General features: G+C 40.3%; 1 protein-coding gene across 1 annotated transcript in view; it reads left to right on the top strand.

Moving 5' to 3' along the window:
- The window catches only part of LOC109928798 (CUB and sushi domain-containing protein 1-like), a 2,165,117-nt gene that overhangs the window by 1,736,753 nt on the left and 409,640 nt on the right, over positions 1–18,724 (top strand). The window contains exons 28-30 of the mRNA XM_048597409.1: positions 1,380–1,571; positions 3,961–4,087; positions 17,486–17,688. Coding sequence (XP_048453366.1) covers positions 1,380–1,571; positions 3,961–4,087; positions 17,486–17,688 — 522 coding nt within the window. The remainder of the gene's footprint in view (positions 1–1,379; positions 1,572–3,960; positions 4,088–17,485; positions 17,689–18,724) is intronic.

Here is an 18,724-nt window from a genome sequence, read left to right as displayed (position 1 = left end):
GCTGCCAGACCTGCTGAGCTTTTCCAGCACTTTTGTTTTTGTTCCTGATTTACAGCATCCGCAGTTCTTTTGGTTTTTACTTAAAATCCAGGCATTTCCAGAAAAATGAATCTTAATGGTATTCGTTGGGATTGAATGCATGCACTGTGATGCTGAGACAAATGCTGCCAAAAGACTGTTTCCTTAGCTGTTTCTGTTGAACAAAGGTTTGGTCATTTGAGAACAGACTAATTTTTTTTTAGAACCTGTTCAAAAGACTAAATGCTGAGGCCTGACTTTATGACATTATAAGTGTCACCTGTTATTATTATTATTATTATTATTATTATTATTCTCATTTTCATTAACATTTGAAAGATTTTAACTGCATCCACAGACCACATAATAAGAATAAGGAAAACAGAAGCGATTTGCACAGACCCAAGCAAACAACTATCCTTCAGTAGTCTCTAATGTTCAGCACTGACCATCAAGTACATATTATTAAAATAATTTGGATTTCTCATGTTTAATTGGGCACATAGAACTGTTACCCTGCACCTCTCTCTGCCAATTAAAAGCCCAAGTTCAAATCTACCCAAATGTGTTTTGGACAATTTGTAGCAACGTACTTATTGATCCATAAAAGTCAATAGTCTTGCTTAATACTAAACTTCCCAAACAAAGCCTCAACTATATCTCACAGCAAGTTTCACAGTGATCATTTTGATTGGCAAATAGGGACACTTACAACATTAGCTTTAGTGAGAAACAAACGGTGTTGGCTTCTTGTCAATAATGTAACTCGTGTGAGCTTTCTCGTTGCTGAAAAACTGGCGGAGCGTGAGGGCAGTAGACCAAGTCACATTAGATTATTTTTCTGTCTGTTCATGTTTAAGGTTAGTCCCATTGTGACTAAAATACTAAAGCTGCAGAGTTCAAGAATTTATTAGATGTTGTACATAAGTGCTATGCCATGTGTAGGCACGAGCATATGTGTGAAATTTTCTCTGCGGTTACTGTGCTGCTTGATACATTCAGTATTTCCAGGTCGTGTACTTAGCAATTTGTTTTGTATTCCAGTTACCTGTGAATTAAGTGGCAAGGAAATTATAGTGAACACGAGTGATGTGTCGCTGTAATTTTTGAAGAATGAAATAGTGCTTTGAGCTAATGATGACAGAAGGTTACAGCCAAGTATCACAGACTAAAAAATGACACAGGTCATAAGACACTGCTCCTAAATGTCACATCAGACGCGGGAGAGTAGAGCATGCATAGGGCATGGTTTTACAGGTGGTAGTACGATCGATCTGTTGTGATGAATTTCTTTCTGTCATGGTTCCATGTTTCTACTGAGCAGTGCAAACTAATTTGAACTACAAATTTCTTGTTCACAGGCTTTGACCTGATGAAGTGCGAGGATCCAGGAACTCCTAATTATGGCTACAAGCTGCGAGATGGAGGGCACTTCGCTGACACTGTGATCTTATACAGTTGCAACCCAGGATATACACTGCATGGAAGCAATACATTGACGTGCCTGAGTGGAGATCGGAGAGTATGGAACAACCCTTTACCATCGTGTATAGGTAAAATTAAGAAGAGATGAGAGTTTGGAAATTTCACTTGCAGGTTTTGTGGGTTGGAATTTACAGGGTGCCATATTTCCAACACTTCTAATTGACATGGTGTTTTGACAGCCTGTCAGACCATGGCCTACCAATAATATTACTGATTCTGATTATTACCATTCTGAGAGGCTGGCAGCTCTGTTGTCCCAGCGCATTGGGATGGAGCGGTGCCTGCAACCAGAACTACAGCCAGTCCTCAAGAAAGGCATATCCATGGGGACTGGATTTTGCGTCATTTGAACTTTTTGTCTTATGTAGAGATTCTGCCTGAGTCAGTTTATTAGCTGAAGCTCACTGACATTACAGGAAACAAGGAGCTATTGAAAAGTTCAGCAGATATTGGACTTTTTAAATCATTCGTGGCGTGTGAGCATCACTGGCTCAACCAGCATTTATTGCTCATCTGTAACAGTCCTGAAGAAGGTGGTGAGCTACCTGCTTGTACTCTTATAGTCCATGTGATGTTGGATTCTTTCAGTGTTATTTGGAAGATAAATATTGACCCAATGACAATGAAGAAACAGCAACTTATTCCAAGTCAAGATGGATGTGGTTGGGAAGGGAACTTACAGGTTGTGGATTTGGAAGATGCTATCAAAAGAGCCTGCATGAGTTGCTGCAGTGCACGTTGCCACTATAAATTGGTGATAGCGAGAGTGCATGTGGGGTCAATTTGTTCTGGATGGTATCAAGTTTTGAGAGTTTTTTTGAAGCTGCACCCATCCAGGCATATGAGGAATATTCCTGACTCTTGCCTTGTCGATAGTTTTAGAGAATGTTTGGCGGAGTGGGGGTGGATTCCTATGCATAGAATTCCCAGCCTTTAACCTGCTGTTGTGGCCAGGGTATTTATATAAAACTTAAACAAAAACAGAAAAATCGCTGGAGAAACTTAACCAGTCTGGTGGCATTTGTGTAGAGAAAACAGAGGTTTGTTTTTTTTTGAGTTCAGTGATGCTTTTTTTTCAGGCTACTGACCCTTATAGAGCTGCTCCAATTCAATTTCACTGGTCACTGGTGACCCAGAGAACATTGATAATAGGGCATTCAATTGTGGAAGTGCCATTGAATGTCAAGTGAAGATGGTTGTGTTACACAAGGTAGTAGATATTAATCGGGTTAATCTGAGCCAAGGTGAAGTTCTGCCCATTCTGCCCAAAACAGCCACTAAGCAGAGCATGGGACATTCAGAGAAGTTCTGGGGCATTGTAATTTAAGACAATCATGTCTTTGACTCATCATATTATTAGTAATATCATGTAACCTGTATATAGCTATTAAGATGTAGTAGACATTTTCCTGTTACCCAAGATAAATGTGTCTTCTGCTGAGACCTATCCATAGTACATCCTTCACTACAAATTACTGGAAAGCCCCTAGGCCAACATAGAAAGAAGGATTGGTGGCAACTCCCTCCCCCAATTTAAAGGATAACTATTAGCAAAACAATGAGACAACAATCCAATACTGCAGCTCAACTTCTCAATACAATCCATCACTCATGGTAATCAAACCAAACCCAACAGCACAGCAGTTTGCACCACATGGTGACATAGAACAGTCAGTACCACTGATGAAATTGCATGTGAAAATTGGCCATTAGAGGAGCGGACCTGTGCCGTTTGTGACAACGAGACCTACAGTGAGACCAATGAATGCCTATTATGCCCTGATTGTAGGTCATATCCCTCTAGTACTCTTGTATAATTGCAAATTGAAGAAGAATGATTCCAAGCGCCAGCATAATTAATTAAAATGGCAAACTGGATAGTACCTGAACTCAACCCCGCCAAAATTTTCCCTGAAATTTACAAACCGAATTTAAAATCCATTCCTTTCCTCTTCAGGAAATCATGTGCCACTGGACCATCGCTTATCAATTGAGTAGCCGCAGTTGTTACCAGAACCCACCTAAATATAAAAGTTTGCCACTGCTCACCACTGCAAGGGAGGAATCTTTTGCAATGTACTTATGTTAAAATTAAAGTTTATTTAAGTAGAAGAGAAACATTTGCAATTGCATTATCTGAAGGCAGCACACAACTGTGCAAAGGGTGTTGCCCACTTTCTTTTCACATGCTCCTTTAAAGCCTACCTCTTTGAGCAAACATTTAAGCAGCTCTCTGAATATCTCCTAATATGGCACAGTGTCTAATTTTGCTTCTGTGAATTATCGTGAGATGTGCAATTACATTAAAGATGCTGTATCAAATGGTCGTTTTTGTTGTATATGCTAATTGACAGTCTATGTTTCATTGGCAAATTAAGCCTCAGTGAAGCAAGATTGGCTGTCGGTGACAACAAAGAATTTACAACCAAATTGTTTTCAACTCTTGCTTTTTTTCAGCGGAATGTGGAGGCCACTTCAAAAGTGCTACTGCTGGGAGGATTCTGTCTCCTGGCTACCCAGCACCGTATGATCACAACGTCCACTGTACTTGGATTATAGAAGCTGATCCAGGAAAAACTGTCAGGTATGCCCTCTTCCTCCTCCTGCAGAATGTTAAAGCTGTCCTTTATGGCAACAGAGACACAATCGAATTCTTAAAATTATCCCATTTCATCCCATATACTGTGGAAAAAATGTAAAATGGAGTGTCAGTGTTAGAGACACAAACATCAATGTGTTAGTTTCCACTTGCTGTAGAAATAGAACCCTGTTTGTGTAAAGGGAGTGGACAATAACAAATAGACAGTTAAGTAAATGCACCAATAACATAGGATGAGAAAAGAAAGGAAGACTTGTATTTGTATCCTGGAGTTTACAACTGCAGCATGTATCAAAGTGCATTACCGTCAAGGGAATGCAAAGGGAAATAATTGTTTTTGTAACATAGGAAACACAGCAACAAATTCATGCACTTATCAGTCCCGACGAAGGGTCCCGACCTGAAACGTCGACTCTCCTGCTCCTCTGATGCTGCCTGACCTGCTGTGTTCCTCCAGCTCCACACTGTATTGACTTGCACTTCACATTGTACTGCTTGTGATGTTTGAATAACCTGTTTTTGTGAGCTTGAATGAGGAAGATAAATGTTGACCTGAAATCTGGGTCGAACTAACCCAGCCCCTGTCACACATGCTGCGTCACTGCTTCTGTTACTCCCAAAGAGTAAGTGAAAAACTTGCAAATGATACACTAATAAATTTCGGTGCTGTTGAAATTGTAAACCAAGCCATATTAAGTGATCCTCTTAGTTCAATTTTCCAGCTTCTAAATTTTTAGCTAATAAGTCTTGATCCTGAATTAATTATTTCAACTTTTCATATCAGTGGCATAAATTATGAAATGTTTTGCACACATTGTCTGAGTTATTATTGTATGAACCAATTTAATTAACTTCCAAAACACTGTGCCAAGTGTCTTGTGTAGAAAGAGGAGTAGCCTAGGAATTACTATTGGTTCACTATTTGGGAGTGGTCAGCTTTACCTTGATTCTAGGACGATGTTGACTTGGGAGGGCGAGTTGCTGCATCTAGTGCTTCTGCAGCCGAATAGACCGCTTCTTGACCCACTGATCTTTGGCATATGGAAAATGATTTTGTATAAGGTAGCAGTACCCTGAGTGAAGGACTTGCTTCCTTTTCTTCTCTGCCTCATCATTAAGACATTTGAACTTTCAGCATGATGCAAGTTAGTGGACAATCTGTCGCTATTTCGAATGGTTTGCAGCAAGCACTTCCCACCATTAATGTCAGTGCTGCCGTGCTTCAAGGAGAGATTCAGAATGACTTTGTAGTTTTCTCTTTGCCCTAGCTGGAACAGTAGCCATTCAAGAGTTGAGGAAACATGACCTTGCAGGGGATGTTCTTTTCAGCCATTCAGATACAATATCCCATTCATTGTGGTTGATGTTTCTGAGGTTTTGCTTGACTGCTTGCAGAGTTGGCTTTGAGAGGATGCTAGCATTTGTTCAATGGTTGTCCCATTGAACCCAGAGAATGTGATGGAGACATTGCTGTGGCATTTCTCAAGTGTTCCGTGTTGCTGATATACAGCCTGGACTTACTACAGGGCAACAGTGTGGTGACAACAACTCCTCTGTTCACAACCACACCTTTTGACTTGTGCAGGCCTTTATTGTCAAATACTTGCTGCTGCACTTTGTAGAAAGCTGAACTGGTACAATTAATTCAAGGTAAACAATGGGATGCAGAAACAAGGAAGACATCTTGTTTTATTCATAATTTTGCTGCTTTCAGTTTGTGGGCAAGTATGGGGACTGTATTTCCCACACACCAGTAAAATGTACCATCAAACACAAATCCTTTTAAATAGCTGTGAACTGCAGATTTCTAAACAAAGCTGTTTAGGGAGAAAAAAATGCAGCTGTTTATTCAGAAAATCTGTGATAGAATTAGATGAATGAGAAAAGCCAGTCTTAAATAGCACACACAAGCTTTTATGCTTACAATTACGTTTGGAGGCATACAGTCTAAATAACTTAATGTCACCGTCCACGTCTTGTTCGTCCCTCTGAGGAGCTGAGCAGGTGGTTAAATGGCAGCCAGCCATTGCAGTCTTGAAATGGTTGCATTACCTGCAAAACCCTCCCATTGTGTGAATGACTGAGATCACCACAAACGCAGCAGACTACTAACAAAATCCTCTAGCTAGGTAGCAGGCATCTACTTGATGAAACCAATTAGGAGGGGGTTGGTGGTTAGATGTTTAGATGTCACATTTAAATTAGGACATATGAGAAGCACCATGTTAAATCACTTTGAGGCCATACATTATCCAAATTATTCAAAACTTTTTCTGCACTGCTTGTGCTGAGAGTATCTTCATGAATTTGCACATTATTGCAGCAGCTTTGTAAAGTGATGAAGTAAAGATTTCTGAAGGAGTTTTAAGTCATTATCTTTGGTTCATGTTGATAGAAGGATCATTCAAGTAGACAGCTCAGGGTCTAAGTTAAAAAAAAACTCTTATTAATGTCTAATGCACCAGAGCTACTATTCATGGCTTGGGGGCTTCGTCCTCAGTTGCCATGCTAACACTCATTCCATGTTCTGTTTGTTGCCTCCTTTTTTGTGTCTTAGTTCAGTGCAGTGTGCGGAGCATGGAGGATATGGCAATGACCCGAGACAGTATCTAGGAGTGTTGGGAGGTGGGCGGGATTGTTTAATAATTTGGCTCTTGATCTCATCAGCTATTTGACATGTGGAAGAAAGAAGTCATTTGTAAGTCTGAGTGTGATGTCAGTGGTTACAGATGATCTCACAGCCTCAGCATGCAGATCCTCAGTTTGGCTGCATATAATCTTACTAGTTAGGGAAGAAATTGGGACTTGCCGAACATGCATTCAGCCCTACCCTCCCAATAAGATGAGTATGGATGATTAGAACAAACTAAATTCAACATTTTGTTCTCATGGTCTAAGAGCAGCACAACATTGAAAATTTAGAGTTCTTTGTTTATATGGATCCAGTATTTCACTCTAGAGACCCAAATGGCCACATGGTGCAAGTATTTATTTATCAACAGCCAGAAGATCGAATTAGTTTAAGCTCTGGTGTTACTGCTACTCAGTGGCAAATGAAATAAATATATCCAATCCTTCATGCATCTGTACCATTCGTGGAAACTGATATAAATGACACATCAAAAGACCCCAGCATTGATACGCACCCCCCAAAAAAAACGCAAATATAAAAATTGAGACAGTGACGGTGACCAGTGGCGTCACCATCTCGATTACAGATTTATGGCGGTATTCTTGTGGGAAATTGCTAGCAGTTTTGCTGTTCTCTAGCTTCCTGGAACACGGCTCATTGGTCAATTCCATGTTGCATTCAGGCAAGTATTGAGAATGCAGTCTTTGTATCAGCTCATTGCTGCACTTGCAGCTGATAATGTTGCTTTCTGGAGATGCCGAGGGAACTGAATTGGGTCCAGGTTTCAGGTTCTTCTGTTTTGAGTTTTATTCTAATTAAGATCTTTACATCCAGCCCAGTGAGGGGCATTTAATCCTAACAGAATCGACGAGATTCAACATCAGATACTGGAAGTAAAGGAATGGTGTGCTAATGTATTATGTTACCTAATCCCTACCAACAATTTTTCACATAGCATTTTAATCTATCAGAATGCAACTTCTATGAAGTCCTTTATTATTCATCACTCTTGCATTTAATAATTTAAAAATAACAAACTGAACACAGCATAATGAAGATAAGATCATTATTTTTCAAAAAAAGTATTTAACCAAGGACAGGAGAAATGTTTGGTTTTGACATACAGTTTAAAACCTGCTTTAGATTGATCTTTTCTCTGCTTACAATTTATGTTGAAAATAATAAGCAGGTTTGAAAATAAAATTAGATTTTCAAATACCAATATCTAGCTGCTGCACATCTTCATGATCTGAAGTGGGTATTGTCTCTTCATAATGGCCCTTTAATTTGTAAATGGAGCAATGATGGACTTCGGAGGTTGAAGTGTTGATAACATCTCCTGCTGTCCCTGTTCTATGGCTGTCAATGTCATGGCCTACAAAGAGTGCAAACAGCTCAGAGAATCTATATTAATGCTTTGATTGCAATTGCATCAAGCCTTCATACTTGTTCATAAAAGGTGTATTGTGACCCTTTCTCCACCAACACAGAGTCAGAGTCATACAGCACAGAAACTGACGCTTCAGTTCAACCAAGCCAGGCATAATCCCAAATTAAACTAGTCCCACCTTCCTGCTCCTGGCCCATATCCCTCCAAACCTTTCCTATTCATATATCCATCCAAATGTCCTTCAAACGTTGTAATTGTACCTGCATCCAGCACTTCAATTAGGACATTCATTCCACATGTGGACCACCCTCTGTGTAAAAAATTTGCCTCTCTTTTTTTTAAATCTCTCTCCTCACACCTTAAAAATGTGCTCCCTAGTCTTGAAATTCCCCTCCTTAGGTAAAAAGCAACTACCATGAACTCTATTTATACCTCTCATTACTTAATAAACTTCTATCAGGTCACCTCTCAACCTCCTATGCTCCAATGACGAAGGTCCCAGCCTATCCAGCCTTTCCTTATAACTCAAACCTTCCATACCTGGCAATATCCTGGTAAATCTCTTCTGAACCCTCTCCAGCTTCATAATATCCTTCCTGTAACTGGTGGACACAGTATTCCAGACGAGGCCTCCTCAATGTCCTGTACAACCTCAACATAATATCCCAACTCCTATATTCAAAAGACTGAGCAATGAAGGCAAGTGTGCCAAGTACCTTTTTAAACTATCCTGTCTATATGTGACGCAAACATTAAAAATTATGTACCTGTACCCCTAGGTCCCTCTGTTCTACAACACTACCCAAGGCTCTACCATTAATTGTATAAGCCCTACCCTTGTGTTGTACCAAAATACAATACCTCGCATTTATCCAGATTGAACTCCACCTGTCATTTTTTAGCCCATTGACCCATTTGATCAAGATCCCCTTGTAATCTTAGAAAATCTTCTTCACTCTCTACTATGCCACCAATTTTGGTGTGATCTGCAAACTTACTAACCATGCCTTCTATATTCTCATCGAAATCATTTATATAAATGTCAAACAAAAGAGGGCCCAGAACCGATCCCATGGAACACCACTGGTCACAGGCCTCCAGTTAGAAAAACAACCCTCCACTATTACTCTCTGTCTCCTGCAGATAAGCCAACTATGTATCCAGTTGTTTCAGAGATGGTAGGAACTGCAGATGCTGGAGAATCTGAGATGACAAGGTGTAGAACCCACCAATGTCTGTGACACCACCCACACCCTCCACCTCCTCCAAAACTTCCGATTCCCTGGTCCCTAACACCTCATCTTTACCATGGACATCCAGTCCATATACACCTGCATTCCCCATACAGATGGCCTAAAGGCCCTCCGCATCTTCCTGTCCCGCAGGCCCGACCAGTCCCCCTCCACTGACACCCTCATCCGTTTAGCTGAACTTGTCCTCACCCTCAACAGCTTCTCTTTCAATTCCTCCCACTTCCTACAGACAAAGGGGGTGGCCATAGGTACCCACACGGGCCCAAGCTATGCCTGCGTTTTTGTAGGTTACATGGAACAATCCCTCCTCCGTACCTACGCTGACCCTAAACCCCACCTCTTCCTCCATTACATCAATGAATGTATCGGCGCCGCCTCGTGCTCCCACGAGGAGCTCGAACAGTTCATCCACTTCACCAACACGTTCCACCCCAACCTTAAATTCACCTGGACCATCTGATACCTCTCTCTCCTTCCTGGACCTCTCTGTTTCCATCTCTGGCAACCACTTGGAAACGGATAGCCATTTCAAGCCCACTGACTCCCACAGCTACCTAGAATACACCTCCTCCCACCCACCTTCCTGCAAAAATGCCATCCCCTATTCCCAATTCCTTCGCCTCTGCCGCATCTACTCCCAGGATGAGGCATTCCATTCCCGAACATCTCAGATGTCCTCGTTTTTCAAGGACCGCAACTTCCCCCCCTCAGTGGTCGAGAACGCCCTTGACCGTGTCTCCCACAACTCCTCACACCCCCTCCCTGCAATAACAACCAAAACAGAATCTCCCTTGTCCTCACCCACCACCCCACCAACCTTCGGATCCAATGCATCATCCTCCGACACTTCCGCCATCTGCAATCCGACCCCACCAAAGACATTTTTCTCTCCCCACACTTATCTGCTTTCCGGAGGGACCACTCTCTCCGTGACTCCCTTGTCCGCTCTACACTCCCCTCCAGCCCCACCACACCCAGCACTTTTCCATGCAACCGCAGGAAGTGCTATACCTGCCCCTAGATCTCGCCCCCTCACCCCCATCCCAGGGCCCAAGAAGACCTTCCACATCAAGCAGATGTTCACCTGCACATCTGCTAGTGTGGTATACTGTATCTGCTGTTCCAGATGTGGCCTCCTCTACACTGGGGAAACCAAGCAGAGGCTTGGGGACCGCTTTGCGGAACACCTACGCTTGGTTCGCACTAAACAACTGCACCTCCCAGTCGCAAACCATTTCAACTCCCCCTCCCATTCCTTAGACGACATGTCCATTCTGGGCCTCCTGCAGTGCCACAACGATGCCACCCAAAGGTTGTAGGAACAGCAACTCATTTCACTTAGGAACCCTGCAGCCCAATGGTATCAATGTGGACTTCACAAGCTTCAAAATCTCCCCTCCCCCAACTGCATCCCAAAACCAGCCCAGCTTGTCCCCGCCTCCCTAACCTGTCCTTCCTCCCACCTATCCCCTCCTCCTATCTCAGGCCCCACCCCCATCTCCTACCTACTGGCCTCATCCCGACCCCTTGACCTGTCTATCCTCCCTGGACTGACCTATCCCCTCCCTAACTCCCCACCTACACTCACCTTTACTGGCTCCACCCCCACCTCTTTGACCTGTCTGTCTCCTCTCCACCTATCTTCTCCTTTATCCATCTTCTATCCGCCTCCCCCTCTCTCCCTATTTATTTCAGAATCTCCTTCCCCTCCCCCATTTCTGAAGAAAGGTCCAGGCCCGAAACATCAACTTTCCTGCTCCTCTGATGCTGCTTGGCCTGCTGTGTTCATCCAGCTCGACACCTTGTTATGTCATGTATCCAATTGGCAAGCTCACCCTGAATCCCATGTGACCTAACTTTACTAATTGGTCTACCATGTAAATCCTTGTCAAATTGTTTATTGAAATCAAAATAAACAATGTCTGCTGCTCTGCCATCATCAACCTTTTTGGTTACTTCCTCAAAAAACTCAATTGAGTTTTTGAGCCACAATTTTCTTCACACAAAACCATGTTGATTATCCCTAATCAATTTTTGCCTCTCTAAATATTCATAAATCCTATTTGTATCATTACCTCTAACAATTTACCCACAACTGAATTTAGACTCACAGGTGTATAGCTCCCCAGTTTCTCCTAATCACCTTCCTTAAACAAAAGTACAACATTAGCCACCCTCCAGTCATCAGGCACCTCAGCCATTGTTATAGATGATGCAAATATTTCTGCACGGGGTCTTGTAATTTCCTCCCTTATTTACCGCAACCTTCTGGGATACGTTAAATCAGATCCTGGAGATTTAGCCATCCTTATATTGTCTCAGACCTCCCGAACTTCCTCTCTGTAAGAGGAGCTGTTTTTAAAACATCAAAGTTTATTTCTCTGCATTCTCTCGACTCCAGTTCTTTCTCTACAATAAAAAAACTGACACAAAATATTGATTTAGTATCTCTCCCATCTCTTGGAGTTCAACACAAAGACGACCTCCTTGAACTTTAAGAGGCCCAAACCTCTCTCTAGTTATCCTCTTACTCTTGATGTATTTGTAGAATATCTTTGGATTATCCTTAGCCTTATCTGCCAATGCCATCTCATAGACCCTCTTTGTATTCCTGATTTCTCTCTTAAGAATGCCTCTACATCCTTTATATTGATTAAGAGATTCAATTGAACCAAGTTGTCTATATCTAAAAAAAAATCTCTTTTATTCTTGATTAGAACCTCAATATCCGTTGTTCCTTAATCTTACCCCACACTTACCCTTCACTCTAACAGGAACAAAATGCCTCTGAACTCTTGCCATCACACTCATGAATGCCTCCCATTTGCCAGACATCCTTTTACCTGCGACCAGTCTGCTGCAATCAACTTTTGAAAGTTCTTGTCACATGCCATTAATATTTTGCCTTACTCCAATTAGGTGCTTTAACTTTTACGAAAGACTTATCCTTTTCCATAACCATTTTGAAACTAATGGAATTATGATCGCTAGACCCAGAGTGTTCTCCCCCTTTTACTTCAGTCATCTGCCCTGCCTTATTGCCCAAATGACAGTCTAGTTTTGCTCCTTTTCTGGTAGGAGCATCCGCATATTGATGAAGAAAATTTTCTTGAGCACATTTGACAAACTCTTCACCATCCAAACCTTTAACACTATGGTAATCCCAGCCAATGTTTGGAAAATTAAAATCCCCCATTATTACAACATTATTATGCTTACATATATTGGAGATCTCCCTACATATGTTTCTTAGTTTCTCTCTTTCTATTTGGGAGCCTTTAGTAGAATTCCAAAGTGATCTTTCCCTTCTTATTTGTAATTTCTACACATGTATTTTCACTGGACGATTTTTCAGAAATATCTTCCCTAGTTACAGCAGTGATGTAATCAAAAACACCAGCCACTAACACCACACCCCACCCCACCCCCCGCCCCCCCACTTTCTTGCCTCTTTTTCTATCCTTCCTAAGGCATGTAAAACCAGGAACATTGAGCTGCCAGTCTTATCCATCTCTCAGCCAAGTTTCTGCAATAGCTATGGTGTCCCAATCCCATCAGTTCATCAGCCTTACCTGTGAGATCTCTTGCATTGAAATAAATACAATTTAATTCTTCAGAGTTACTACATACTCTGACTCTGTCTTGTCTTTCTTTTCTCACTGATGTGCTCTCCTCACATTCAGGAACTTCCCCATCAATCCTTCTGTTTACACTGCTACTTAGAATTCCTCCACTCGCCTTCTCTATTAGTATAAAGTCTCCCTTAATAGAATGAGCAAATCTCCCTGTTAAGATATTGGTTCCTTTCCAGTTTAGGTTAGACTTATCTTTTTTTGAACAGGTCTTTTCTATCCCAAAAGACATTCCAATTATCCAAAAACCTGAAACCTTGAACAATACACCAGCTCTTCACCAATTGATTTATCTTCTCTTAACTTGTTTGAGTTTGGAATTGGGAGTAAACCAGAAATTACTACTTTTAAATGTGTTTTTTTTAAACCCACTATGTAACCTCTTAAATTTACTCTGTACTGCTTTAATCTTCTCCTTAAAAAATCTCATTCTTATCAATGTGAGCAATACTTTCTGCTTTCTCAGTCTCAGCTTTAACTACATGTTCAAAACATTTAGAAACGTCCTTAATCTTAGCACCAAGAAAGGAACAAACCATCCTAAATTTACATTAATTCCCACACAATTGTCCATCTATGCCCCTGACAGGACCATCCTAGACAGGACTAGAATTAACAATAATTTGAGTAAATCTTGTCAAACATTGCCTAACATAAGAATCATTCCAAGTGTCCAATAATTGACTGGTCCCCCCCAAGAGAGACTATCCCCTGCAACTGTTCCAAAAACTGAACATCTATTTGGTTGAGGAATGGCCACTGGAGACCTAACAAGAACCCATCAATCTGACTGATCAAACATATAAAAATTCAATAAAATCAACCACTTAGCTAACTGAATAAAAATGATTCCTCTTCAATAAGTTCCTCAAAGAGAAACAAAAACCTTCTCCAGAACTGACCACAGGTAGGACTTGGCAGAACAAAAGCACAACTCCTTATTTGTAAAAAAAACAATTTGCTTTTAAACCTTTAGAATGTAAAAAAAAACCCTCTAAAATATATATCACAGTTTTAATTTCTCAATTAAGGATGAAACAAAAACTTCAGCTGCTCACATTAGACCTTTAAAAAAAGAACTGTTTACAAAAGAAGTCCATTTGAAAAAAAATTCATGTTTTTTTTGTTTTTCTTGAATGTCAATAAAAAAAAGGAGAAATAATCCTATATTCATAAACTGTAATAGTTGTAAAACTGTAAAAAAAACTATAATAAATCTTTAACTAAGCTGCAAGATCCACACTGCTCCCCATTTGTCCTTCTTTCCATTTGGCAGAACTTGTTGGTTGATATTGATAGTATATTGCAATCATTTCAATTCTCAATTCTAGGAAGCTTATTTTATTTTGGAATGGAAGTTTTTTTGTCTATCAAGACTATAATCATTCTTGGAGTAGAACAGGGTTTGTTTTTAATAAATTCTGTGATATTCACACCTAAATTTTCTGATTGGGGTGCAGCTCAGGCATATTAAAGTAATCAGAAAACTTTTCATTAACCAGCAGCAATGGGACCAGGAACGAGCCAGTTGATCAAGAAATCCTCATAATCAATGTAAAATCACAAACTAATTAATAGAAACACACTGTGGGTGTAAACACATCACTATTATAGTTTATTTACAGCATAAATCACTGAAATAAAAATGCAACTTTGCCTTAATTAAAATTTAACAGCAGAGAGCCTTTTCACTCACACCCTCAACTGACTACTCTGACATAGCGGAGATCATGATATAGTAAATTTCTGGTAATTCAAGTATAAAGTATTTGCTTGTTTATCCAAGTTTGCTGTAATTGAATGATTAGATGCAAATTTCCCAACACTGAATCAGTCAATTGTTGCTTTAACCAATTAACAAAGGTCAACTCATTAATCTGTGCAAATTTGAATAGATCTGAAAGGGAAGAAGGCAATGATGATACTTAAAGTTGTAAATAGGGTTAAGATAAAGTAATTATATGTGGTGTCACAACTGGATGAGGAAGGGAAATCAACTCTCCTTCTCCTCTCTTCTAATCCCCTCTCAGTTGGTCACAAAGTATGTTTTTCTTTAATATGCAGCTCTCACACTTCACTCAAAATGTACTTACACTAGAAAACACAGGAATTAAGTTTTCTTGAGTGAGAGAGAGAGATGAATTTTATTCCCTCCTAAGCTTGAGAAAATAATAATACAGATGCAACATCAAGAACACAGCTAATAAGTTTATAATAGAAAGTGTATGGTACTTGGAAAAAAAAGGTTAAATCATTTAAATTTTGAGACAAACATCATAAATTTAGACAGTTTTGGTCATTCCACATGGGTTCTGTGGAAGCTTGCCCGAATCTGTGGTCAGCTGTTCATTGCTGTTATTTTAGGTTATCGTTTCTTCTTTTCTGACAAAAAAAACTGCATTCCTGAAAGCATTCAGGTGCAACAGTGAGACCGTAGAAATTAAAATTCACTTGTCCATTATTTACCATTAATGTAACAATTACAAAACAGTGACAAAAAAGTCTCAACAATCTTTATAAATACTTGAAAAATATAATGATCCATTGATGCTATGAGATCTTTTACCCCTTGTTTTCTTGAGAATAGGAACCTCTGCCTCAATTAATCATCTGCCAAAGTGATGTATATTCAATTGGGACAGAAAGGGACAAGTATAGAGAGCAAATCACCTCCAGTGGTCTGATTTGCTGTGCATTGCTCCATTTCAGTCCAGAGAATGTTCACCAGGATGTTGCCAGGGTTGGAGAAATTGAGAGCAGAGAAGACTGAAGGGACACATGATTGAGGAGAATAAGATTATGAGAGGTATGGACTGGGTGAATAGAGAGCAGTTGTTCCCCTTGGTTGAGGGGTCAATCATGAGAGGGCATAATTTTAGGATAAGGAGCAGGAGATTCTGAGGGAATTTTGGAAAAAAAACAGTTTCAGTCAGGGGGTGGTGGGAATGTGGAATGCACTGCTTGGGAAGGTATTAGGGCTGGAAACCTTACAACCTTTAAAAAAAAATTTAGATGAGCACCTCAAATATCGTAACCTTCAAGGATTAGGGACAAGTGCAGGAAATTGTGATTAGCGCACTTTTAATGGTAGTTATGTCGGTGCAGACTCAATGGGCCAAAGGTCCTTTTCTGCCCTCTATGAATCTATGAATTTGTTCCAACTATGGCAGGCATGAAAATTCCCGTTGGAAAGCAAACAAATTAGGATAATCATACTGGGAACAAAAGTAAAACAATTGGCAGAGTGTGTCATAACAGAAATATGAAGGAAAGCAACATTAGTTAATTTGTGAGAAACTGGTCAACTGATGGTAAAGAGATACCACAGGAAATGAGCTTGAGCCAGCCAGACAATTAACCCATCCTACGTGATGAACAGAATCTGACCATTCTTCCAAAATCTAAACAAAGTGCAACAGAACAGTGCAGATCCGAATTGGACTCAAGTATTGTGTGAAAATGATTCTGCTTTCAGAGAGGTGGCTCTTGAACCATGGCCTTGCTCTTCCAGTCAGCAGCAAAACTGGGCTCATTGCTACTTTCTGCTAAGTTTCTACTGATCATATGACACTGTCCATTTCTTCTGGGATTTTGTAATACTGGCAGATGAAGACATGCAGGGTACCATCTCCAGAGTTAGTCCATGGAATGTGGGTAAAGTCAGGGGAAGGAGAGCTCAAGTCCCATATCTTTATGGCACAGCGACACAATTCAGGTGAATTTTGAAGGATCCAAGACCTTTAATAAATGGTTATATACTGGTAAATGGATAGATGGGCACGTGGGTGACTGCTTACTGTGGTTGGGAGTGGGTGGCAGTCGGTGATCAGGTGGGTTAGTTACGTCAGATTGTGAATGTAGTAGAGTGGTCACATGATAATTCGGCAAGATGAGTTGTGGAGTTACCCACTGGCAAACTAGGTATTAAATCGACTAACAACAGTACAGCACAGTACAGGCCCTTCAGCCCACGATGTTGTGCCGACCTATTATCCTACTAAGATCAACCTACCCTGCATACCTTACATTTTACTATCCTCCATGTGCCTATCCAAGAGTTGCTTAAAAGTCTCTAAAGTATCTGACTTTCTTGAGTAGGTATTCCACAAAGTCTAGGTGACCAAATCTCTGCCCTGACTCAGGCTCAGGAGACATCCACACAGCCCTGAGCAGCAGACAATCAGCCTATCAGAAATTTAAACCCTTCAGGTACTTCTTACATATATCTGTGCATTAGAACTTCCACAGGAACCGGAGGTCTGAAGATTTCAGCCACTGATGATAAAACGGATTGATTTTTCCACAGTTGTAACCTTGCAAAACTAAAAGTGAGCAAAAATGATGAAACATAAAAATATTTCACTGAGATTTCAAATCAGATTTTTAAACTTAAATAATGGGATTTCAAACTGAATGGTTATTTTTATGAGGTGAACTAATGAGAAATTCTTTGTTTTTTACACTTTTTTATTGCAGCCTTCATTTCATTGTCTTTGACACTGAGGCATCACATGACATCCTGAAAGTGTGGGATGGACCAGTGGAAAGTGATATGCTGCTGAAGGAGTGGAGTGGTTCCTCACTGCCTGATGACATCTACAGCACATATAACTCTATGACACTTCAGTTCGACACTGACTTCTTTATCAGCAAGTCAGGCTTCTCTATACAGTTTTCAAGTAGGTGGCATTCATCTCCTTCCCAAAATCGGAGTCCATTGTATAGATATTCATAGCTTCTTAACACTATAATGTTTGAATTTGAAACAAAACATTCTAGTATGTATTGAATCATTTCAAAGTCCTTAATGTGGAAAAAGGAACAAAGGATTTTTAAAAAATTTCTTTCACATTCTTAGAACATTTCAAAGGGCATTGTAAAACTCGTGAAATGTTAATCATTGCCTCCAGGATACTGGAAAAATATACAGTTGAATTTCTTTAAATTATATAAGGTTCTGGGTAAACTCTATTCAGTGCTTTGCATTTAGTTTAAGCATTGCACTTCAGAATGGAGTGCAGCATAGATTCAACAAATTCTTCTTAGGTTAAGATTATTAAACGATGAGTTGTGTCAAGGAAAAACTGATTCCTGACTGTTAATTAAAAATCCTCAGTGAATCCAATGTCTAAGTCAAACCATTCTTGTGAGATAGTAGAGCAGCATGTTTTTTATTCAATTTACAGAACAGTAATATGACTAACTGTTGATTTGGGAGTTTGATTTGAAGTACATCAATGGAAATAGAAGGTGCATTACACAACTGGAATAATAATTAATATGAAAAGAAAGCCTTAGATCTACATTGGCAATGAGGAACTGGAACAAAAAAAAATTATTGAAGTAAAATATGAATGGAAGCACGTTGCAACACTCACAATTGCTATTGTTCCTCTTATGATCTCTGTCATCCAGCAATGGATCACTTGCATTCCACAAATGATCCTGGAGGAAAGGGGCTGCTTCCAGTCAGGGAAAATAGGCAGGGTGCTGACCCTTATTGTTTCAGCCAATGCTGCCATGTTGCTAGCTGTCACAGATTCAGTTGTTCCCATTCCATGCCCACCTTGGCTGCCTCCACTGGTTCACCACTGTTCCCTGGCTCTGAGCTGAAAACCAAGACTGAACCCTGAACTTTTACATGCGTATGGTATAACTGAGGTGTTTAATATGCTTAGGAGTTGATCGGGTAGAAAGAGAGAAACTGTTTGCAAG

Source organism: Rhincodon typus, chromosome 5 (assembly GCF_021869965.1).
Source record: "Rhincodon typus isolate 14 chromosome 5, sRhiTyp1.1, whole genome shotgun sequence".
Classification (NCBI taxonomy): domain Eukaryota; kingdom Metazoa; phylum Chordata; class Chondrichthyes; order Orectolobiformes; family Rhincodontidae; genus Rhincodon; species Rhincodon typus.
The sequence above is the reverse complement of the archived record's forward strand: the minus strand, read 5'-3'. Positions and strand labels throughout refer to the sequence as shown.